Source organism: Heterodontus francisci, chromosome 3 (assembly GCF_036365525.1).
Source record: "Heterodontus francisci isolate sHetFra1 chromosome 3, sHetFra1.hap1, whole genome shotgun sequence".
In the NCBI taxonomy this organism is placed as follows: domain Eukaryota; kingdom Metazoa; phylum Chordata; class Chondrichthyes; order Heterodontiformes; family Heterodontidae; genus Heterodontus; species Heterodontus francisci.
In genome coordinates, this window is record NC_090373.1 from 161,138,876 (window position 1) to 161,164,735 (window position 25,860).

General features: G+C 46.2%; 1 protein-coding gene across 3 annotated transcripts in view; it reads left to right on the forward strand.

The window, feature by feature from the left end:
* Nucleotides 1-25,860, forward strand: part of armc2 (armadillo repeat containing 2) — a 208,848-nt gene that overhangs the window by 157,466 nt on the left and 25,522 nt on the right. For all 3 annotated transcript variants that reach the window (XM_068027169.1, XM_068027168.1, XM_068027170.1), the window contains exon 15: nt 3,657-3,770. In XM_068027169.1, the coding sequence (XP_067883270.1) occupies nt 3,657-3,770 (114 nt within the window). The remainder of the gene's footprint in view (nt 1-3,656; nt 3,771-25,860) is intronic.

Below are 25,860 nucleotides of genomic sequence, written 5' to 3' on the forward strand. Positions count from 1 at the left end.
AACTGGGCATCCATGAGGCGCTGTGAGCCATCAGCAGCAGCAGAATTGTGCTCAAATCCACCACTCTACCATTACCATCAAGCCGGGGGACGAACCTTGGTTCAATGAAGAGTGCAGGAGGGCATGCCAGGAGCAGCACCAGCATATGGCTGCACATATATCCCCATCCTCAATGATGGGGATGCCCAGCACATCAGTGCAGAAGATAAGGCTGAAGCATTTGCAACAATCTTCAGCCAGAAGTGCCAAGTGGATGATCCATCTCTGCCTCCTCCTGAAGTCCCTAGCATCACAGATGCCAGTCTTCAGCCAATTCAATTCAAGAAATGACTGAAGGCACTGAATACTGCAAAGGCTATGGGTCCTGACAATGTTCCGGCAATAGTACTGAAGACCTGTGCTCCAGAACTTGCCACGCCCTTAGCCAAGCTGTTCCAGTACAGCTACAACACTGGCATCTACCCGGCAATGTGGAAAATTCCCCAGGTATGTCCTGTACACAAAAAGCAGGCCAAGTCCAACCTGGCCAATTACCACCCCATCAGTCTACTCTCAAGCATCAGTAAAGTGATGGAAGGTGTCAGCAACAAGCGGCACTTGCTTAGCAATAACCTGTTCACTGATGCTCAGTTTGGGTTCCGCCATGGCCACTCAGCTCATGACCTCATTACAGCCTTCGTTCAAACATGGACAAAAGAGCTGAACTCAAGAGGTGAGGTGAGAGTGACTGCCCTTGACATCAAGGCAGCATTTGACCGAGTATGGCATCAAGGAGCCCTAGCAAAACTGAAGTCAATGGGAATCAGGGTGAAAACTCTCCGCTGGTTGGAGTCATACCTAGCGCAAAGGAAAATGGTTGTGGTTGTTGGAGGTCAATCATCTGAGCTCCAGGGCATCACTGCAGGAGTTCCTCAGGGTAGTGTCCTAGACCCAATCATCTTCAGCTGCTTCATCAATGACTTTCCTTCAATCATAAGGTCAGAAGTGGGGATGTTCACTAATGATTGCACAATGTTCAGCACCATTCATAACTGCTCAGATACTGAAGCAGTCCGTGTAGAAATGCAGCAAGACCTGGACAATATCCAGGCTTGGGCTGATAAGTTGCAAGTAACATTCGTGCCACACAAGTGCCAGGCAATGACCATCTACAACAAGAGAGAATCTAACCATCTCCGCTTGACATTCAATGGCATTATGATTGCACTATCAACATCCTAGTGGTTACCAGAAACTGAACTGGAGTAGCCATATAAATACCGTGGCTACAAGAGCAGGTCAGAGGCAAGGAATCCTGCAGCGAGTAACTCACCTCCTGACTCCCCAAAGCCTGTCCACCATCTACAAGGCACAAATCAGGAGTGTGATGGAATACTCTCCACTTTCCTGGATGGGTGCAGCTCCAACAACACTCCAAAAGCTCGAACCATCCAAGACAAAGCAGCCTGCTTGATTGGCACCCCATCCACAAACATTCATTCCCTCCACCATCAATGCACAGTGGCAGCAGTGTGTACCATCTACAAGATGCACTGCAGCAACTCACCAAGGATCCTTAGACAGCACCTTCCATTACCATGAAGGTGCATACCTAGAAGGACAAGGGCAGGAGATGCAAGGGAACACCACCACCTGCAAGTTCCCCTCCAAGTCACACCCCATCCTGACTTGGAATTATATCGCTGTTCCTTTACTGTCACTGGATCAAAATCCTGGAACTCTCTTCCTAACAGCACTTTGGGTGTACCTACCCCACATGGACTGCAGCGGTTCAAGAAGGCAGCTCACCACCACCTTCTCAAGGGCAATTAGGGATGGGCAATAAATGTTGTCCTAGCCAGCAATGCCCATGAATGAATTTTTCAAAAAAGCTTACAAGAGGAGAAGCAATACCATTGCCGGCAGCATCTGTCTTGTCCTCAGCCGCGTGCCTCTTCACAGGGCAGAGGGGATGCACACAAGATACAGCTGGAAAGAGTTGAGATCCACCCCCCCAACCCCCCCCCCCCCCCCCCCCCCCGCCAAACATAGGGTCTACAGGTAGAGGATTAATTCTGTCAACATGTCTGAGCACCAGTGCCTCAGGAGGGTCAGGTTCTCATGGCAGGTCACTGATGAGATCTGTAGTCTCCGGGAACAAGAACTTCTTCCCAGTGGACCAGGTGGGCGTGTATTGCTAGTGACCGATAAGGTGCCAGCCACTGGAGGCTGCAACATCCCTCCACTCCCCTCCGCACCAGTCTCTGCTTCTTGCCAAATTCTGTGCTCTCTTCTGCAAGGTAACAAATTAGGCAGGTGTGAGTGTTCGTATTGGCTTGTGTGGAGAGGAGGGAAGGACAATATATGTGGAGGGTAACTGTGAGACATAGATGTGAGAGGGCAGTAGGCTGAGGATGAGTGTGAGTATTGGCTGTTCAGATTGGGACATGAAATGCCTGGAGAGAAAGGAATGAGTGGAACTGTAAGGTGTGTTGTTCTGAAGCTCCTGAGGATCTAGATCTCTTTGTGCACTGTCTGCCAGCTGGAGGGACCACACTTCTGTTGTGACTTCCTCAGCCATTTCCATCCACACTTGCTTGGTTGGAGAAGCTGTCCTCTTCCTCCCATCCTTAGGAGAGCTCATATCACTGCAGCCCCTCAAATCCCACAGCAGGTAAGAGTGAGAGACCCAGACAGCAGTCTTCCCAGATTTCCTCTCCATTTCACTGCTTGCTGCAGCCTCAGGAATCCATGTCCAGTTGAGCCATTGTAACACCTGTTGTGGTCACCTTAATTAGAAATGCTTCCTTTGACAGATTGGATATGTCATCCTGTCTCCCCACACCCCCCCGGATTGGTCGGAGAACCTGGAGGCGAGATGCTAATGCCATGGCTCAGGGAAAGAGCCACAGCTAAGCCCACCCATTTAGTAAATCAGATCCCGACCCGCAAATGGTCCCGCATTCCAGGAGGGACTAAGTCCACAAAATTCCGCCCCATGTTTCCAAAACAGTGGGAACCCATACATCGGTTGAAACAATTGCTTTAGGAAGTAAAGGCCTGCTATCCGACCCAAACCCGATGGGACCCAATGATGTGTCAGGTTCGGGTTAGGTCGGGCCGCTCTTCTGGCTTCGGGCTTGGGCCGGGTCCAGGTCAGGTCGGGCCAGGTCCGGGTCGAACACACACAGTAAGAATTGCAGGTAAGTGTTTAAAAGAAAAAAAATTACCTGAGCTGCGAGTCCGGGATGTCAAGCAGGGAAACTCTGAGTCTGCGCTGTGAGCGTGTGAGCGTCTCTATGACGTTATCATGCTGATGTTGCAGCTTCCTGAAGATTGGGAGTCAGAAGGTAAGTAAAGGGAACATTGCAGTCGTTGGGTCGGGGTGGGTCGGGCTCGGGGGGAAAATGGAGAGACTCAGGCCAGGTCGGGCTCAGGTCTGATGTGGTTCCGTCGGGTTCGAGTCGGATTTTGTTTTTGTGAGATGAGCAGTCAAAAGCAAAGGTTTAAATGAAATTAAGTAATCGACTTTAAATATCAAAGTGGACATCATTTCCATTGATCCTACTGGTGTTTAAGATTATTTTCAGAAAGTGACCAACATAAGGATGTGGTTTAAAAATTGCAACTTAATTCTTTTTTTTCATTAACCTAGATATTAATTTATTATTCTGTAGTGTTGATGAAGCTTTTGTTGTGTAACAATATGGATGCAATCTTGGAGGCTGCCCGAGTGTTTGGAAATCTGTCTCGTTCTAAAGAGATCCGTGACTTCATTGTCCAGAAAAATGGTAATATGCGAATATATTACAGTCAACATTCTTAGACATAATACATATGATTCCTATAAAAGTTACTTTTTACTTCTGACATGAAAAAGAGTTTTGTTTTATTTTCTAATTACATGCTGTGTACTAGCTATCTGATCTACTTCTGATACATTCATAAGAACATAAAAAATAGGAGCAGGAGTAGCCCATTCGGCCCCTTGAGCCCGTTCCACTATTCAGTAAGATCATGGCTGATTGTGGCCTTAAATCCACTTTCCTGCTTGCCCTCCATGACTCTTGACTCCCTTGTCAATCAAAGAACTGTCTAACTCAGCCTTGAATTTATTCAATGACCCAACTTCCACTGCTCGCTGGGGAAGAGAATTCCAAACACTAACGACCCTCTGAGAGAAGAAATTCCTCCTCATCTCTATCTTAGAAGGGAGACCCCTTATTCTGAATCTGTGCCCCCTAGTTCTATATTCCCCCACAAGGGAAAACATCCTCTCAGCATCTACCCTGCCAAGCCCCCCCTCAGAATCTTATACGTTTCAATAAGATCACCTCTCATTCTTCTAAACTCCAGTAAGTATAGGCCCAACCTGCTCAACCTTTCCTCATAAGACAAACCCCACATCGCAGGAATCAGCCTTGTGAACCTTCTCTGAACTGCTTCCACTACAAGTATATCCCTCCTTAAATAAAATACACAGTACTCTATGTACTGTCTTAACAATGCCCTGTACAGTTGCAGCAAAACTTTGCTACTTTTTACTCCATTCCTTTTGCAATAAAGACTCTGATTTATAGTAATGTGATTAGCAATTCCAGCTGCGTTACCATTTCTTAGGTTTCACAAACATTGAGAATGATCTCCTTTACACATGCTTTTTAGGACCAAAGTTAATTTGAAAATTGAATTTTATGTAAATTGAATTGCTTTAACAAAATTCACTTTATTTGCAAAAACCCATACTGTATGTAGTGTTTGGCTATTTGTAAAACTTTCTTTAATTCCTTTTCATGTCTTCATCAAGCTCTGCCTTCTCCATTCAGCCAAATACTCCTAGATGTTGGCTTATCATCTTTCTGTTCCGAACCTCAGAATTTTCAACGATAGGTGTTGCATTTATAGGTAGTTGTGAAGAGGACATAAGGAGGCTACAAAGGGATATAGATATGTTAAGTAAGTGCGCAAAGATCTGGCAAATGGAGTATAATGTGGGAAAATGTGAAATTGTCCATTTTGGAATAAAAAAAGAAGCATATTATCTAAATGGCGAGAGATTGCAGAGCTCTGAGAAGCAGAGGGATCTGGCTGTCCTAGTTCATGAATCGCAAAAGGTTAATATGCAGGTTCAGCAAGTAATTCGGAAAGCTAATAGAATGTTATCATTTATTGTGAGGGGAATTGAATACAAAAGTAGGGAGGTTATGCTTCAGTTATACAGGGCATTGGTGAGACCACATCTGGAGTAATGTGTACAGTATTGGTCTCTTTATTTAAGGAAGGATGTAAATGCATTGAAAGCAGTTCAGAGAAGGTTTACTAGACTAATACGTGGAATGGAAAGGTTGTCTTATGAGGAACGGTTGGACAGGCTAGGCTGATATCCGCTGGAGTTTAGGAGAGTAAGAGGCGACCTGATTGAAACCTATAAGATACTGAGGGGTCTTGACAGGGTGGATGTGGAAAGGATGTTTCCCCTTGTGGGAAACTAGAACTAGGGGTCACTATTTAAAAATGAGGGGGTGCCCATTTAAGACAGAGGTGAGGAGAAATTCTTTCAGAGGGTCGTGAGTCTTTGGAACTCTCTTCCTCAGAAGGAGTGGAAGCAGAGTCTTTAAATATTTTTAAGGCAGAGGTTGATAGAATCTTGATAAGCAAGAGGGGTGATAGGATATTGGGGGTAGGCAGGAATGTGGAGTCGAGATTACAATCAGATGAGTCATGATCTTATTGAATGGCGGAGCAGACTCGAGGGGCCGCGTGGCCTACTCCTGCTCCGCCATTCATATGTTCGTATGTTATGTTGATTAATCTTTTTGTTCTTCGAGATCTTTTGTTTGTTTTCTGTAAATATGAAAATGTATGACATCCATATGTGAAAGCTGAATTTCTAGATGACTCTGAGTGTGCTTAACTTTGATGTTAACTTGTCCTCGCTATCCAGCCCATTCCATTATAAAGGAATAGTATTACTAATATGGGGGAGGTCACCCAGAGCCCAGGCTAATGCTCTGGGGACACTGGTTCAAATCCCACCATAGCAGATGGTGAAATTTGAATTCAATTAATAAATCTGGAGTTAAAAAGCTAATCTAATAGTGACCATGAAACCACTGTCAATTGTTGTAAAAACCCATCTGGTTCATTAATGTCCTTACCTCCAGACCTGCAGAAATGTGGTTGACTCTTAATGCCCTCAGGCCTCTGAAATGGCCTAGCAAGCCACTCAATTCAAGGGCTATTACATCCACAGCAACGCCCACATCCCACAAATGAATAAAAAAAAATGAACTTCACAACCTTTTCAAGGGCAGTTAGGGATCCCATGATATTGTCGGTGTGTTGGGAAGTCAGTAGCAACCCACTGAGTTCTGCCTTTAACTTCAGCACGATCTGCACTCCATGGGAAACCCTCGTGGGACAGGCAGGTTGGCAAATTTAAACTGTTAAGTGCTTATTATCAGCTTCTTCAATCCTGATTTCTGACTTTAATGGTGTGTGCACATGTTTCCTGAGCTTTGTCAAACTTGCCAGGAACAAAGAACAAAGAAAATTACAGCACAAGAACAGGCCCTTCGGCCCTCCAAGCCTACGCCGATCCAAATCCTCTATCTAAACCTGTCGCCTATTTTCTAAGGGTCTGTATCTCTTTACTTCCTGCCCATTCATGTATCTATCTAGATACATCTTAAAAGACGCTATCGTGCCCGCGTCTACCACCTCCGCTGGCAACGCATTCCAGGCACCCACCACCCTCTGCGTAAAGAACTTTCCACGCATATCCCCCCTAAACTTTTCCCCTTTCACTTTGAACTCGTGTCCCCTAGTAATTGAATCCCCCACTCTGGGAAAAAGCTTCTTGCTATCCAACCTGTCTATACCTCTCATGATTTTGTACACCTCAATCAGGTCCCCCCTCAATCTCCGTCTTTCTAATGAAAATAATCCTAATCTGCTCAACCTCTCTTCATAGCTAGCGCCCTCCATACCAGGCAACATCCTGGTGAACCTCCTCTGCACCCTCTCCAAAGCATCTACATCCTTTTGGTAATGTGGCGACCAGAACTGCATGCAGTATTCCAAATGTGGCCGAACCAAAGTCCTATACAACTGTAACATGACCTGCCAACTCTTGTACCCAATACCCTGTCCGATGAAGGAAAGCATGCCGTATGCCTTCTTGACCACTCTATTGACCTGCGTTGCCACCTTCAGGGAACAATGGACCTGAACACCCAAATCTCTCTGTGCATCAATTTTCCCCAGGACTTTTCCATTTACTGAATAGTTCACTCTTGAATTGGATCTTCCAAAATGCATCACCTCGCATTTGCCCTGATTGAACTCCATCTGCCATTTCTCTGCCCAACTCTCCAGTCTATCTATATTCTGCTGTATTCTCTGACAGTCCCCTTCACTATCTGCTACTTCACCAATCTTAGTGTCGTCTGCAAACTTGCTAATCAGACCACCTATACTTTCCTCCAAATCATTTATGTATATCACAAACAACAGTGGTCCCAGCACGGATCCCTGTGGAACACCACTGGTCACACGTCTCCATTTTGAGAAACTCCCTTCCACTGCTACTCTCTGTCTCCTGTTGCCCAGCCAGTTCTTTATCCATCTGGCTAGTACACCTTGGACCCCATGCGCCTTCACTTTCTCCATCAGCCTACCATGGGGAACCTTATCAAACGCCTTACTGAAGTCCATGTATACGACATCTACAGCCCTTCCCTCATCAATCAACTTTGTCACTTCCTCAAAGAATTCTATTAAGTTGGTAAGACATGACCTTCCCTGCACAAAACCATGTTGCCTATCACTGATAAGCCCATTTCCTTCCAGATGGGAATAGATCCTATCCCTCAGTATCTTCTCCAGCAGCTTCCCTACCACTGACGTCAGGCTCACCAGTCTATAATTACCTGGATTATCCCTGCTACCCTTCTTAAACAAGGGGACAACATTAGCAATTCTCCAGTCCTCCGGGACCTCACCTGTGTTTAAGGATGTTGCAAAGATATCTGTTAAGGCCCCAACTATTTCCTCTCTCGCTTCCCACAGTAGCCTGGGATAGATCCCATCCGGACCTGGGGACTTGTCCACCTTAATGCCTTTTAGAATACCCAACACTTCCTCCCTCCTTATGCCGACTTGACCTAGAGTAATCAAACATCTGTCCCTAACCTCAACATCCGTCATGTCCCTCTCCTCGGTGAATGCCGATGCAAAGTACTCATTTAGAATCTCACCCATTTTCTCTGACTCCACGCATAACTTTCCTCCTTTGTCCTTGAGTGGGCCATTCCTTTCTCTAGTTACCCTCTTGCTCCTTATATATGAATACAAGGCTTTGGGATTTTCCTTAACCCTGTTTGCTAAAGATATTTCATGACCCCTTTTAGCCCTCTTAATTCCTCGTTTCAGATTGCACCTACAATCCCGATATTCTTTCAAAGCTTCGTCTTTCTTCAGCCGCCTAGACCTTATGTATGCTTCCTTTTTCCTCTTAGCTAGTCTCACAATTTCACCTGTCATCCATGGTTCCCTAATCTTGCCATTTCTACCCCTCATTTTCACAGGAACATGTCTCTCCTGCACGCCAATCAACCTCTCTTTAAAAGCCTCCCACATATCAAATGTGGACTTACCTTCAAACAGCTGCTCCCAATCTACATTCCCCAGCTCCTGCCGAATTTTGGTATAGTTGGCCTTCCCCCAATTTAGCACTCTTCCTTTAGGACCACTCTCGTCTTTGTCCATGAGTATTCTAAAACTTACGGAATTGTGATCACTATTCCCAAAGTAGTCCCCTACTGAAACGTCAACCACCTGGCCCGGCTCATTCCCCAACACCAGGTCCAGTATGGCCCCTTCCCGAGTTGGACTATTTACATACTGCTCTAGAAAACCCTCCTGGATGCTCCTTACAAATTCTGCTCCATCTAGACCTCTAACACTAAGTGAAACCCAGTCAATGTTGGGAAAATTAAAATCTCCTATCACCACCACCCTGTTGCTCCTACAGCTTTCCATAATCTGTTTACATATTTGTACCTCTATCTCATGCTCACTGTTGGGAGGCCTGTAGTACAGCCCCAACATTGTTACCGCACCCTTCCTATTTCTGAGTTCTGCCCATATTGCCTCACAGCTCGAGTCCTCCATAGTGCCTTCCTTCAGCACAGCTGTGATATCCTCTTTGACCAGTAATGCAACTCCTCCACCCCTTTTACCTCCCTCTCTATCCCGCCTGAAGCATCGGTATCATGGGATATTTAGTTGCCAATCATGCCCTTCCCTCAACCAAGTCTCAGTAATAGCAATAACATCATACTCCCAGGTACTAATCCAAGCCCTAAGTTCATCTGCCTTACCTACTACACTTCTTGCATTAAAACAAATACACCTCAGACCACCAGTCCCTTTGCTTTCATCATCTGCTCCCTGCCTACTCTTTCCCTTAGTCACGCTGACTTCATTATCTAGTTCCTTACAGGCTTTAGTTACTACATCCTTACTCTCCACTGACCTCATTTGGTTCCCATCCCCCTGCCACATTAGTTTAAATCCTCCCAACAGCTTTAGCAAAAGCACCCCCAAGGACATTTGTTCCAGTCCGGCCCAGGTGTAGACCGTCCAATTTGTAATAGTCCCACCTCCCCCAGAACCGGTCCCAATGTCCCAAAAATCTGAACCCCTCCCTCCTGCACCATCTCTCAAGCCACGCATTCATCCTGACTATTCTTTCATTTCTACTCTGACTATCACGTGGCACTGGTAGCAATCCTGAGATTACTAGCTCTGAGGTCCTACTTTTTAACTTGGCTCCTAACTCCCTAAATTCTGCTTGTAGGACCTCATCCCGTTTTTTACCTATATCATTGGTGCCTATGTGCAAACGCGACATGAAATCGTGTGACATTGATCACAAGTCGTGGGAGTCAGTTGCCAGCATTCGCCAGAGCTGGCGGGCAGCCATAAAGACAGGGCTAAATTGTGGTGAATCGAAGAGACTTAGTAGTTGGCAGGAAAAAAGACAGAGGCGCAAGGGGAGAGCCAACTGTGCAACAGCCCCGACAAACAAATTTCTCTGCAGCACCTGTGGAAGAGCCTGTCACTCCAGAATTGGCCTTTATAGCCACTCCAGGCGCTGCTTCACAAACCACTGACCACCTCCAGGCGCGTATCCATTGTCTCTCGAGATAAGGAGGCCCAAAAGAATGTGCACAACGACAACTGGCTGTTCACCCTCCCCCTTCAGAATGTTCTGCAGCCGATCTGAGACATCCCTGACCCGTGCACCTGGGAGGCAACATACAATTCGGGAGTCTCGTTTTCGACCACAGAACCGCCTATCTACTCCCCTTACAATCGAATCCCCTATGACTATAGCCCTTCCACTCTTTTTCCCGCCCTTCTGAACAGCAGAGCCAGCCACGGTGCCATGAACCTGGCTACTGCTGCCTTCCCCTGGTGAGCCATCTCCCTCAACAGTATCCAAAACGGTATACCTGTTGTGGAGGGAGATGACCACAGGGGACACCTGCGCTGCCTTCCTGCTCTTTCTCTGCCTTTTGGTCACCCATTCCCTTTCTCCCTCAGCAATCCTAATCTGCGGTGTGACCAATTCGCTAAACGTTCTATCCACGACCTCCTCAGCCTCGCGGATGCTCCAAAGTGAGTCCATCCGCAGCTCCAGAGCCGTCATGCGGTCTAACAAGAGTTGCAGCTGGACACACTTCCTGCACGTGAAGGAGTCAGGGACATCAGCCATGTCCCTGAGCTTCCACATTGAGCAGGAGGAGCATGTCACGGGTCTGAGATCTCCTGCCATTTTTAATCTTAAGCTTAAACTTAGTTAAATGAAAAAGGAACGAAAAGTTTTTAACCAATCACACGATAAAACAAAAAAGAGAAATAGAAAAAGCCTTACCTTATCTACACACCACCGAGTCCTTTTTTTTGGTTAGAGGAGGAGGGCGGGTGTAGTGTCTCGGGTTCAGAAACGGCCCAAATATATAGGGTTTTACTTACCCAGCAGCCCCCGGTCTCCGCCGAAAACAAAAGGAAATTAAGTTTACTTTAAACTGACCTTCCCAGCTGCTCACTCGCTCGCACTCTCTGCTTCCGAAAAAGCTGCTGCAATGAAAAAAGGGAAATTAAGGCATGAGAAGGGGGGATTTGAGGGGGCTGAACAAGTGACAGCAAGAAATATTTTAAATACTGAGATCTCACACCTGCTTCCTTGCCTCAGTGGAAGACTTTTTCTCACAGGACTTGTTCTGAGAGTGTGCTTTCATTGCTTTGGAGCTGATTTCCAATACTTTGAAGTCTACATGGTTTGACCGATACCTCCCAGCTGTCATCCTTCAGTTCAGCATGGGAACTTCTTATCCAGTTGTACCATGGACTTCAGGTACCATGGACCTCAGATGGGAAACAGGGTGAGAAGCAGTATCAACAGCACCAGCAGCTGGAACAGCAGCAGCCTACTCCTCAACCACTTGCCACTTCACAGGAGAGGGAAGGATGGGCACCGAGCTCCAGCTCACAGAAGACGATACCCACAACACAGGGTTGATAGGCAGACGATAAGCTTCCTGGACATGACCGAGCATCAGTGCCTCAGGAGGCTCAAGAATTTCACATCTTGTGGTTGCTGACATTTGCAGCCTCCTGGAAGACCTCCTGCCAAGTGGTCCAGTTGGACATACATAGGATCATAGGAAATAGGAACAGGAGAAGGCCATTCGGCCTGTTTTTAAAAATTCATTCATGGGATGTGGGCATCGCTGGCTAGGCCAGCATTTATTGCCCATCCTTAATTGTCCTTGAGAAGGTGGCTGTGAGCTGCCTTCTTGAACCGCTGCAGTCCATGTGAGGTAGGTACACCCACAGTGCTGTTAGGAAGGGAGTTCCAGGATTTTGATCCAGCGACAGCGAAGGAACGGCGATATAGTTCCAAGTCAGGGTGGTGTGTGACTTGGAGGGGAACTTGCAGGTGGTGGTGTTCCCATGCATTTGCTGCCCTTGTCCTTCTAGGTAGTAGAGGTCACGGGTTTGGAAGGTGTTGTCTAAGGAGCCTTGATGCGTTGCTGCAGTGCATCTTGTAGATGGTACACACTGCTGCCACTGTGCGTTGGTGGTGGAGGGAGTGAATGTTGAAGGATGGTGTGCCAATCAAATGGGCTGCTTTGTCCTGGATAGTGACGAGCTTCTTGAGTGTTGTTGGAGCTGCACCCATCCAGGCAAGTGGAGAGTATTCCATCACACTCCTGACTTGTGCCTTGTAGATGGTGGACAGGCTTTGGGGAGTCAGGAGATGAATTTCTCGCCACAGGATTCCTAGCCTCTGACCTGCTCTTGTAGCCACGGTATTTATATGGCTACTCCAGTTCAGTTTCTGGTCAAGGGTAGCCCCTAGGATGTTGATAATGCGGAATTCAGCAATGGTAATGCCATTGAATGTCATGGGGAAATGGTTAGATTCTGTCTTGTTGGAGATGGTCATTGCCTGGCACTTGTGTGGCACAAATGTTACTTGCCACTTATCAGCCCAAGCCTGGATATTGTCTAGGTCTTGCTGCATTTCTACACGGACTGCTTCAGTATCTGAAGAGTCGCGAATGGTGCTGAACATTTTGTAATCATCAGTGAACATCCCCACTTCTGACCTTATGATTGAAGGAAAGTCATTGATGAAGCAGCTGAAGATAGTTGGGCCTAGGACATTACCCTGAGGAACTCCTGCGGTGATGTCCTGGAGCTGAGATGATTGACTTCCAACAACCACAACCATCTTCCTTTGTGCTAGGTATGACTCTAACCAGCAGAGAGTTTTCCCCCTGACTCCCATTGACTTCAGTTTTGTGAAGGCTCCTCGATGCTGTACTCGGCCAAATGCTGCCTTGATGTCGAGGGCTGTCACTCTCACCTCACCTCTTGAGATCAGCTCTTTTGTCCATGTTTGAATGAAGGCTGTAATGAGGTCATGAGCTGAGTAGCCCTGGCTGAGTCCAAACTGAGCAGGTTATTGCTAAGCAGGTGCCGCTTGATAGCACTGTTGATGACACCTTCCATCACTTTACTGATGCTTGAGAGTAGACTCTTTGGCCTCCTTATCTCGAGAGACAATGGGTAAGCACCTGGAGGTGGTCAGTGGTGTGTGGAGCAGCACCTGGAGTGGCTGTAAAGGCCAATTCTAGAGTGACAGGCTCTTCCACAGGTGCTGCAGAAAAATTTGTTTGTCGGGGCTGTTACACAGTTGGCTCTCCCTTGTGCTTCTGTCTTTTTTCCTGCCAACTGCTAAGTCTCTTCGACTCGCCACACTTTAGCCCCGCCTTTATGGCTGCCCACCAGCTCTGGCGAACGCTGGCAACTGACTCCCACGACTTGTGATCAATGTCACGGGACTTCATGTCGCGTTTGCAGACGTCTTTAAAGCAGAGACATGGACGGCCGGTGGGTCTGATACCAGTGGCGAGCTCGCTGTACAATGTGTCTTTGGGGATCCTGCTATCTTCCATGCGACTCACATGGCCAAGCCATCTCAAGCGCCACTGACTCAGTAATGTGTATAAGCTGGGGATGTTGGCCGTCTCGAGAACTTCTGTGTTGGAGTTACGGTCCTGCCACCTGATGCCAAGTATTCTCCGGAGGTAGCGAAGATGGAATGAATTGAGATGTAGCTCTTGGCTGACATACGTTGTCCAGGCCTCGCTGCCATAGTGCAAGGTACTGATGGGGTGGTAATTGGCTGGGTTGGACTTGTCCTGCTTTTTGAGTACTGGACATACCTGGGCATTTTTTCACATTGCCAGGTAGATGCCAGTGTTCTAGCTGTACTTGAACAGCTTGACTCGGGGTGCAGCAAGTTCTGGAGCACAGGTCTTCAGTACTATTGCCAGTATATTGTCAGGGCCCATAGCCTTTGCAGTATCCAGTGCCTTCACTCGTTTCTTGATGTCAGGCGGAGTGAATCGAATTGGCTGAAGTCTGGCATCTGTGATGCTAGGGACTTCAGGAGGAGGCTGAGATGGATCATCAACTTGGCACCTCTGGCTGAAAATTGTTGCAAATGCTTCAGTCTTATCTTTCGCACTGATGTGCTGGGCTCCCCCATTATTGAGGATAGGGATATTTGTGGAGCCACCTCCTCCAGTTAGTTGTTTAATTATGCACCACCATTCACAGCTGGATATGGCAGGACTGCGGAGCTTAGATCTGATCCGTTGGTTATGGTATCGCTTAGCTCTATCGCATGCTGCTTACACAGTTTTGCATGCAGGTAGTGCTGTGTTGTAGCTTCACCAGGTTGACACCTCATTTTGAGGCATGCCCTCCTGCACTCTTCATTGAACCAGGGTTGGTCTCCTGGTTTGATAGTAATGGTAGAGTGGGGGATATGCTGGGCCATGAGGTTACAGAGTGTGGTTGAGTACTATTCTGCTGCTGCTGATCGCCCACAGCACCTCATGGATGCCCAGTTTTGCATTGCTAGATCTGTTTGAAATCTATCCCATTTAGCACAGTGGTAGTGCCACACAGCATGATGGAGGGTATCCTCAATGTGAAGGTGGAACTTCATCTCCACTAGGACTGTGCGGTGGTCACTCCTACCAATATTGTCATGGACAGATGCATCTGCGGCAGGCAGATTGGTGAGGACAAGGTCAAGTATGTTTTCCCCTCTTGTCGGTTCCGACACCATCTGCCACATACCCAGTCTAGCAACTGTGCCCTTTAGGACTCAGCCAGTAGTGGTTCTATTGACATTGCAGTCCCCCACCCAGAGTATATTCTGCACCCTTGCCCCCAAGTGCTGTTCAACATGGAGGAGTACTGACTCATCAGCAGAGGGACGGCTGTAGGTGGTAATCAGCAGGAGGTTTCCTAGCCCATGTTTGACCTGATGCCATGAGACTTCCTGGGGTCTGGAGGCGATGTTGAGGACTCCTAGGGCAACTCTCTCCTGTATAACACTCTGCCACCACCTCTGCTGGGTCTGTCCTGCCGGTGGGACAAGACAGACCCGGGGATGGTGCTGGCAGTGTCTGGGACATTGTCTTTAGGGTAGATTCTGTGAGAATGACTATGTCAGGCTGTTGCTTGACTAGTCTGTGGGACAGCTCTCCCAACCTTGGCACGAGCTCTCAGATGTTAGTAAGGAGGACTTTGCAGTGTCGACAGGGCTGGGTTTGCCGTTGTCATTTCCGGTGCCTAGGTCAATGCCAGGTGGTCCATCCGGTTTCATTCTTTTTTAGTTAGATACATACTTGGCAATTTCAGAGGGCCTGTAAGAGTCAACCACATTGTTGTGGGTCTGGAGTCACATGTAGGCCAGACAAGGTGAGGAGAGCAGATTTCCTTCTGTAAAGGTCATTAGTGAACCAGATGGGTTTTTACAACAATCGACAATGGTTTCATGGCCATCATTAGACCAGCTTTTCATTCCAGATTTTTTATTAACTTTGAATTCAAATTCCACCTTCTCCTGTGGTGGAATTCAAACCCATGTCCCCGGAGCAATACCCTGGGTCACTTGTCTTCTGACAATACCATTACACCACAGCTTACTCCACCATTCGATTAGATCATGGCTGATCATCTACCTCTGTGCCATTTTCCCCCACTATCCCTATATCCCTTGATGTCATTAGTATCCAGAAATCTATCGATTTCTGTCTTGAACATGCTCAATGATTGAGCTTCCACAGCCCTCTAGGGTAGAGAATTCCACAGGTTCACCACCCTTTGAATAAAGAAATTCCTCCTCATCTCAGACTTAAATGGCCTGCCCCTTATTCTGAGATTGTGCCCCCTGGTTCTAGACTCACCAGCCATATCTATCCTGTCATGCCCTGCAAGAATTTTGTAAGTTTCACTGAGATCACTTCTCACTCTTCAAAACAAAGAGAATACAGGCCCAGTTTCTGCAGTCTCTCCTCATAAGACATTCCTGCCATCCCAGGGATTATTCTAGTGAACCTCCGTTGCACTCCCTCTGTGGCAAGTATATCCTTCCTTAGATTTGGAGACCAAAACTGTACACAATACTCCAGGTGCGGTCTCACCAAGGCTGTATACAATTGCAGCAAGACATCTTTATTCCTGTGGAGAGAGAAGCAGAGTTATCATTTCAGGTCACTGACCTGAAACGTTAACTCTGCTTCTCTCTCCAAAGATGCTGCCAGACCTGCTGAGTATTTCCAGCATTTCTTGTTTTTATTTCAGATTTCCAGCATCTGCAGTATTTTGCTTTTAATCATTACTCCTGTACTCAAATCCCCTTGCGATGAAGACCAACATACCATTTGCCTTCCTAATTGCTTACTGCACCTGCATGCTAGATTTTAGTGACTCATGAACAAGGACACCCAGGTCCCTTTGGACATCATCACTTCCCAACCTCTCTCTATTTAAGAAATACTCTGCCTTTCTGACCCTATGTTCCCCAACATTTCTGGGAGGTAATTTGTGTCCTCCTTTGTGAAGACAGAACCAAAGTATGTATTTAATTGGTCTGTCATTTCTTTGTTCCGCATTATAAATTTCCCCGTTTCTGACTGTAAGAGACCCACATTTATCTTCACTAATCTTTTTCTATTCACATATCTATAGAAGCTTTTACAGTCAGTTTTTATGTTCTCTGCAAGCTTATTCTCATACTCTATTTTCCCCTTCTTAATCAATCCCTTTGTCCTCCTTTGCTGAATTCTAAACTGCTCCCAATCCTCAGGTTTGCTGCTTGTTCTGGCCATTTTATATTTCTCCTCCTTGGATCTAATACTATCCCTAATTTCTTTTGTAAGCCACGGTTGAGCCAACCTTCCTGTTTTATTTTTGCGCCAGACAGGAATGAACAATTGTTGTAATTCATCCATGCGCTCTTTAAATGCTAACCATTGCCTAGCCACTGTCAACCCCTTAAGTAATGTTCCCCAATCTATCATAGCCAACTTGTGCCTCATACCTTCATAGTTTCCTTTATTTAGATTCAGGACCCTAGGCTTGGAATCAACTCTCTCACTCTCCATCTCAATGAAGAATTCTATCATGTTATGGCCGCTCTTCCCCAAGGGACCCCGCACAACTAGATTGTTAACTAATCCTTTCACATTACACAATACCCAGTCTAGGATGGCCTGTTCTCTAGTTGGTTCCTCAATGTATTGGTCCAAAAAACCATCACATATGCACTCCAGGAATTCCTCCTCTACAGTATTGCTAATTTGGTTTGCCCAATCTATATGTAGATTAAGGTCACCCATAATTATAGTTGCACCCTGATTGCATGCATCTCTAATTTCCTGTTTAATGCCATCCTCTACATCACCACTGCTATTTGGGGGTCTGTATACAACCCCCACCAATGTTTTCTGCCCCTTGGCGTTTCTTAGCTCCACCCATACAGATTCCACATCAGGATTCTCTGAGCTAATATCCTTCCTCACTATTGTGTTGATTTCCTCTTTTACTAACCATGCTACTCCATCTCATTTCCCTTTTTGCCTGTCCTTCCTAAATATTGAATACCCTTGGTCACCCTGCATCCATGTCTCCGTAATCACAACTGTATCGTATCCATTTACATCTATTTGTGCGGTTAATTCGCCTACCTTATTGCGAGTACTCCGCACATTGAGACACAATGCCTTTAGGCTTGTCTTTTTAACATTCTTAGTCATCTTAGCATTATTTCGCATTATGGCCCTATTTGTTTCTTGCCCTTGATTTCTATGCCTTCCATTTTTTCCTTTTTGTTTCCTGTCTTTCATTTCTATCCTTGTTTCCTCCTCCTCAGTCTCCCCGCTCCGGTTCCCATCCCCCTGCCATTCTAGTTTAAATCCTCCCCAACAGCACTAGCAAACGCCCCTGCGAGTACATCGGTTCCGGTCCTGCCTGGGTGTAACCCGTCCCGCTTGTACAGGTCCTACCTTCCCCAGAACCGGTCCCGATGTCCCAGGAATCTAAATCCCTCCCTCCTGCACCAATACTCCAGCCACGCATTCATCTGGTCTATTCTCCTGTTCCTATACTCACTAACACGTGGCACAGGAGGTAATCCTGTGATTACTACCTTTGAGGTCCTGCTTTTTAATTTAGCTCCTAACTCCTTAAATTCATCTTGCAGGACCTCATCGCTTTTTTACCTATGTCGTTGGTATCGACATGTACCACGACCACTGGCTGTTCACCCTACGCTTTCTGAATGTCCTGCAGCCGCTCCGAGACATATTTATTTTTATTTTTTATTTAGAGATACAGCACTGAAACAGGCCCTTCGGCCCACCAAGTCTGTGCTGACCAACAACCACCCATTTTTACTAACCCTACAGTAATCCCATATTCCCTATCACCTACCTACACTAGGGGCAATTTACAACGACCAATTTACCTATCACCTGCAAGTCCTTTGACTGTGGGAGGAAACCGGAGCACCCGGGGAAAACCCACGCAGACACAGGGAGAACTTGCAAACTCCGCACAGGCAGTACCCAGAATCGAACCCGGGTCCCTGGAGCTGTGAGGCTGCGGTGCTAACCACTGCGCCACTGTGCCACCCTAGCTTGTCCCTAGCTCCAGGGAGGCAACATACCATCCTGGAGTCTCGTTTGCCGCCACAGAAACGCCTGTCTGTTCCCCTTACAATTGAATCTCCTATCACTATGGCTCTCCCAGTCTTTTTCCCCCCTGATGTGCAGCAGAGCCATCCATGGTGCCACGCACTTGGCTGTTGCTGCTTTCCCCTGGGAGGCCTTCCCCGCACAACTGTATTCAAAGTGATATATCTGTTTGAGAGGGGGCTGGCCACACGGGACTCCTGCACTACCTGCCTGCATCTGCTACTCCGCCTGGTGGTCACCCATCCCTTTTCTGCCTGTACAGCCATTACCTGTGGTGTGACCACCTCGCTAAACGTGCTATCCACGATGTCCTCAGCATCGCGGATGCTCCACAGTGAATCCACCTGCAGTTCCAGCTCCGTAATGCGGGTAGCCAGTAGCTACAGATGGATACACTTCCTGCACACATGGTCGTCAGGGGCACTGGAAGCGTCCCTGATTTCCCACATAGCGCAGGAGGAGCATATCACGGGTGCGAGCTCTCCTGCCATGACTTACCTTTCGATTACTTAGTTACTCCCTTTAATTAAAAAATACTAATTACGCTAGGGGCCTTGTTCTACTCCAAACACTACCCACTACAATCTAAAGTCCTTAATAAATTACACTAATTAAAAAAAACACACTTTAGTAGTACTAACCTTATCACTTATATGGTAGGTTTAAGAAAAGAACTTTCCCCTAATTTTTTTAAGCTATTTCCAGGCACTAATCGCTGTTACTCACCAACCAATCACCTTGCAGCTTTCCTGTGATATCACTGTTGACCTTTTCTTTTTCAAACTCTGGCACGCCTGGACTGTTCTTCACTCTGCTCCCAGAAGGTAAGTGACTGGGCTTCGATCCTCGAGCTCAATTTATCCTCTTCTCTCGCTCGGCGTTCTCTCCACAGATCAACTCCGCTCCGCTCCCGGAAGGTGAGTAATGAGAGTAAGCTTGCAGAGAACATAAAAACTGACTGTAAAAGCTTCTATAGATATGTGAAGAGAAAAAGATTAGTGAAGACAAATGTGGGTCCCTTACAGTCAGAAACGGGGGAATTTATAATGCGGAACAAAGAAATGGCAGACCAATTAAATACATACTTTGGTTCTGTCTTCACAAAGGAGGACACAAATTACCTCCCAGAAACGTTGGGGAACATAGGGTCTAGTGAGAAGGAGGGACTGTATGAAATCAGTTTTAGTAGGAAAATGGTGTTGGGAAAATTGATGGGACTGAAGGCCGATAAATCCCCAGGGTCTGATAATCTACATCCCAGAGTACTTAAGGAAGTGGCCCCAGAAATAGTAGATGCATTGCTGGTCATTTTTCAAAATTCTATAGACTCTGGAACAGTTCCTATGGATTGGAGGGTGGCTAATGTAACCCCACTATTTAAAAAAGGAGGTAGAGAGAAAACAGGGAATTATAGAGTGGTTAGCCTGACATCGGTAGTGGGGAAAATGCTGGAGTCCATTACAAAAGATGTAATAGCAGAGCATTTGGAAAACAATGACAGGATTGGACAAAGTCAATATTGATTTACGAAAGGGAAATCATGCTTGACAAATCTACTGGAATATTTTGAGGATGTAACTAGTAGAATAGACAAGGGAGAACCAGTGGATGTGTTTGGACTTTCAGACGGCTTTTGAAAAGGTCCCACATAAGAGATTAGCGTTTAAAATTAGAGCACATGGGATTGGGGGTAAGATACTGACATGGATAGAGAACTGGTTGGCAGACAGGAAACAAAGAGTAGGAATAAACGGGTCTTTTTCCGAGTGGCAGGCAGTGACTAGTGGGGTGCCGCAGGGATTGGTGCTAGGAGCCCAGCTATTCACAATATATATTAGTGATATAGATGAGGGAATGAAATGTAATATATCCAAGTTTGCAGACAACACAAAGCTGGGTGGGAGTGTGAGCTGTGAGGAGGGTGCAGAGAAGCTCCAATGTGATTTAGACAGGTTGAGTGAGTGGGCAAATACATGGCAGATGCAGTATAATGTGGATAAATGTGAGGTTATCCACTTTGGTAGCAAAAACAGAAAGGCAGATTATTATCTGAACGGCGATAGATTGGGAAAGGGGGAGGTGCAGCAAGACCTGGGTGTCCTTGTGCACCAGTTGCTGAAAGTAAGCATGCAGGTGCAGCAGGCAGTTAAGAAGGCAAATGGTATGCTGGCCTTCATAGCGAGAGGATTTGAGTACAGGAGCAAGGATGTCTTGCTGCAATTATACAAGGTCTTGGTGAGACCACATCTGGAGTATTGTGTGCAGTTTTGGTCTCCTTATCTGAGGAAGGATGTTCTTGCTATGGAGGAAGTGCAGCGATGGTTCACCAGACTGATTCCTGGGATGGCAGGACTGACGTATGAAGAGAGATTGGGTCGATTAGGCTTGTATTCGCTCGAGTTTATAAGAATGAGAGGGGATCTCATAGAAACCTGCAAAATTCTAACAGGACTGGACAGACTAGATGCAGGAAGGATGTTCCTGATGACAGGGGAGTCCAGGACCAGGGGTTACAGTCTAAGGATAAGGGGTAAGTCATTTAGGACTGAGATGAGGAGAGATTTCTTCAGCCAGAGAGTGGTGAACCTGTGGAATTCTCTACCACGGAAAGCAGTTGAGGCCAAATCATTAAATATATTCAGGAAAGAGATACAGTTCTTAGGGCTAAAGGGATCAAGGGATACGGGGAGAAAGCGGGAACAGGTTACTGAGTTTGGATGATCAGCCATGATCGTATTGAATGGCGGAGCAGGCTCGAAGGGCCGAATGGTCTACTCCTGCCCCTATTTTTCTATGTTTCTACCAAAGTGGATAACTTCACACATTCACATTATATTCCATCTGCCATGTTCTTGCCCATTTAGTTAGCTTGTCTCAATCCCCTTGAAGCCTCCATGTATCCTCCTCACAACTTACATTCCCACCTCGTTTTGTGTCATCAGCAAATTTGGAAATATTACATTTGGTCCCCAAATCCAAATCATTTATATAGATTGTGAACAGCTGTAGCCCAAGCACTTATCCTCGCAGTACCCCACTAGTAACAGCCTGCCATCCTGAGAATGACCCACTTATTCCAACTGTCTGCTTTTTGTCTGTTAACCAGTTCTCAATCCATAGCAGTATATTACCCCCAATCCCATCTGCTCTAATTTTGTTTCCTAACCTCCTTTGTGGAAGCTTATCAAAAGCCTTCTGAAAATCCAGATACACCACATATACTGGTTCTCCTTTATCTATGCTACAAGTGACATTCTCAAAAAACTCCAACAGGTTTGTCAGACGTGATTTCCCTTTCATAAATCCATGTTGACTCTGGTCAATCATATCATTATTTTCCAAGTGTCCAGTTATCTCACCTTTATAATAGATTCTAACATTTTCCCTACTACTGACGTCAGACTAACAGCTCTGTTGTTCTCCGTTTTCTCTCTCGCTCTTTTCTTAAATAATGAGGTTATATTTGCTACTTTCCAGTCTGCAGGAACACTTCCAGAATCTATCGAATTTTGAAAGATAACCACCAATGCATCCACTATTTCTATAGCTACCTCTTTCAATACTCTGGGATGTAACTCATTTGGCCCAGGGGATTTATCAACTTTCAATCCAATTAATTTTTTGACTACTACCTCTTTACTGATACTAATTTCTTTCAGTTCCTAATTTTTACAAGTCCCTTGGTTCCCTAGTGATAGAAAGATACAGCACTGAAACAGGCCCTTCGGCCCACCGAGTCTGTGTCGACCATCAACCACCCATTTATACTAATCCTACATTAATCCCATATTCCTTACCACATCACCACCATTCTCCTACCACCTACCTACACTAGGGGCAATTTACAATGGCCAATTTACCAATCAACCTGAAAGTCTTTGGCTGTGGGAGGAAACCGGAGCACCCAGCGAAAACCCACGCGGTCACAGGGAGAACTTGCAAACTCCACACAGGCAGTACCCAGACTGAACCCGGGTCACTGGAGCTGTGAGGCTGCAGTGCTAACCACTGCGCCACTGTGCTGCCTCAAATGGCATTTATTGTATACAGTGGTTGAATATGAGCATGCAACTGTCTCTTTCTTCACTCCCTGTCTGTGCACTGTGAATACCTGTCTGTGTTTAGACACAGCTCTCTCTGCGTCCACAGAGTTTGTTGGAATTGTCAGATGTCGCTGTGTTAGCTTTGCAAGGTGGGGGATTCTGCAATCCACAGAGTTCCAAAATTGCAGCACAGGCAAAGTACAATCTGCTTCTTTTGCAATACTTTTACAAGCAGGAATCTCCATCCTATAGTTCTTGTCAAAGCCAGGAATCACATCAAACAAGTTTAAATCCACCATCAACAGCTGTATTTATGCAAGGTCAATGATGAGCACAGCTTTCAGGAACAGCGGCTGGAAACACTGTGGAGTATCCGCGAGTCTGAGAGCATTACATGTTGGTACCAATGACATAGGTAGAAAGAGGGATGAGGTCTTGCATCAAGAATTCAGGGAGTTAGGCAGCAGACTAAAAAGCAGGACCTCTCAGGTTGTAATCTCTGTATTACTCCCAGTGCCACGTGCTAGCGAGTATAGAAATAGGAGAATAGCACAGATGAATGCGTGGCTTACGAGTTGGTGCAGGAGGGAGGGTTTTAGATTCCTGGACCACTGGGACCGTTTCTGGGGAAGGTGGGACCTGTACAAGCGGGACAGTCTACATCTGAACCAGAGGGGGACTAACATCCTTGCTGGCGGGTTTGGTAGTGATGTTGGGAGGAGTTTAAACTAATTTGGCAGGGGGAGGGGATGCAGACTCCTAGCAGAATAGGGACACAGCTAAACACAGGAAAGCGAACAGGTCAGAGGGTATACAGTGAAAGTAAGTTTCAAGGGAGTAAGACTAGGATGGATGGCCTGTACTTTAATGCCAGGAGTATTGCAGGTAAAACGCATGAGTTAAGGGCAATGATTGACACGTGGAAGTGTGATATAGTAGCCATCACGGAGACATGGTTGAGGGAGGGGCAGGATTGGCTGCTCAATATCCCAGGATATAGAATCTTCAGGCGAGACAGAGGAGGGGGCATTGCAATATTAGTTAAGGAGTCAGTTACTGCAGTAAGAAGAGATGATTTCTTGGAGGGGGCATCAAATGAAGTTTTATGGGTAGAGTTTAGGAATAAAAAAGGGACAGCCACATTTATTTATTTAGAGATACAGCACTGAAACAGGCCCTTCGGCCCACCAAGTCTGTGCCGACCAACAACCACCCATTTATACTAACCCTACAGTAATCCCATATTCCCTACCACCTACCGACACTAGGGGCAATTTACAATGGCCAATTTACCTATCACCTGCAAGTCTTTGGCGGTGGGAGGAAACCGGAGCACCCGGAGAAAACCCACGCGGTCACAGGGAGAACTTGCAAACTCCGCACAGGCACTACCCAGAATTGAACCTGGGTCCCTGGAGCTGTGAGGCTGCAGCGCTAACCACTGCGCTGCCCCCATTGCTAGGTGTTTATTATAGACCCCCAGATAGTCAGTGGGAAATTGAGGAGCAAGTATGTGCACAACTTGCAGAGGTATGTAAAAATAATAGGGTAATTATATTAGGTGATTTCAACTTTCCCAACATTAATTGGGATAGTCATTGTGTTAAGGGCTTAGATGGAGTGGAGTTCTTAAAATGTATACAGGAGAACTTTTTAGCTCAATATGTACAGGATCCAACAAGGGAGGGTGCAGTGCTGGACCTAATTCTGGGGAATGAAGCCGGACAGGTGGTTGATGTGTTGGTGGGGAAGCATTTTGGTGATAGTGGCCACAACATGGTACAATTTAAGCTTGTTATGGAGAAAGAAATAGACAAGTTGCAAAAAAAGGTTTTGGATTGGGGGAGAGTGAATTTTAGTCAAATAAGGCAGGATCTGGCCAAGGTAGACTGGAACGAGTTACTTGTCGGGAAATCTACAGAAGAGCAGTGGGGCGCATTCAAAAAGGAAATGGGGAGGGTACAGGCCCAACATGTTCCCTCTAGGGTAATAGGTAGGAGCAACAAGCCCAGAGAACCATGGATGACCAGAAACATTCAGGGTACGATGAGAAGGAAAAGAGAGGCTTTTAGCAAATACAAGGAGAGCAAATCAATGGAAGCATTAGTGGAGTACAGAAAGTGTAGGATGGAGCTTAAGAAAGCAATTAGGAGAGCAAAGAGGGGATATGAGAAAGCTCTGGCTGGTAAAAGTAGGGAAAATCCCAAGATATTCTATAAGTATATCAATGGGAAGAGTAGGACCCATTAGGGACCAAGGGGGAAATTTGTGGGTGGGGCCAGAGGACAAATACTTCACATCTGTCTTCACCCAAGAGAAAGAGGATGTAGATATGGAACTTAGAGAGAGAGACTGTGACGTTCTTGAGCAAATTGTCATAGGGAATGACAAGGTATTGAAGGTTTTGGAAGGGTTAAAAGTGGACAAATCTCCAGGTCCGGACGATTTGTGTCCCAGGATGCTGTGGGAGGCGAGGGTGGAGATTGCAGGGCCTCTGACCCCAATTTTTTATTCCACTCTGGCCACAGGGGAGGTGCCAGAGGACTGGAGGACAGCTAATGTGGTCCCACTATTTAAGAAAGGTTGTACAGATAAGCCAGGGAACTACAGACCAGTGAGTCTCACGTCAGTGGTAGGGAAACTATTGGAGAAAATTCTGAAGGAGAGAATCTATCACCACTTGGAGAGGCAAAATTTGATTAGGAATAGTCAGCATGGCTTTGTCAGAGGGAGGTCATGTCTAACAAATTTGATTGAATTTTTTGAGCATGTGACCAGGTGTGTAGATGAGGGTAGTGCAGTTGATGTAGTTTACATGGATTTCAGCAAAGCCTTTGACAAGGTCCCACATGGGAGACTTATCAAGAAAGCAAATGCACATGGGATACAAGGTAACTTGATAAGGTGGATTCAAAATTGGCTTAGCTGTAGGAGACAGAGAGTGATGACAGACGGCTGTTTTAGTGACTGGAAGCCAGTGTCCAGTGGCGTACCACAGGGATCTGTGCTGGGTCCCCTATTGTTTGTCATTTATATAATCGACATAGATGACTATGTGGGGGGTAGGATCAATAAGTTCGCAGATGACATAAAGATTGGCTGAGTGGTTAACAGTGAGGTGGAGTGTCTTAGGTTACAGGAAGATATAGACGGGATGGTCAAATGGGCAGAAAAGTGGCAGATGGAATTTAACCCTGAAAAGT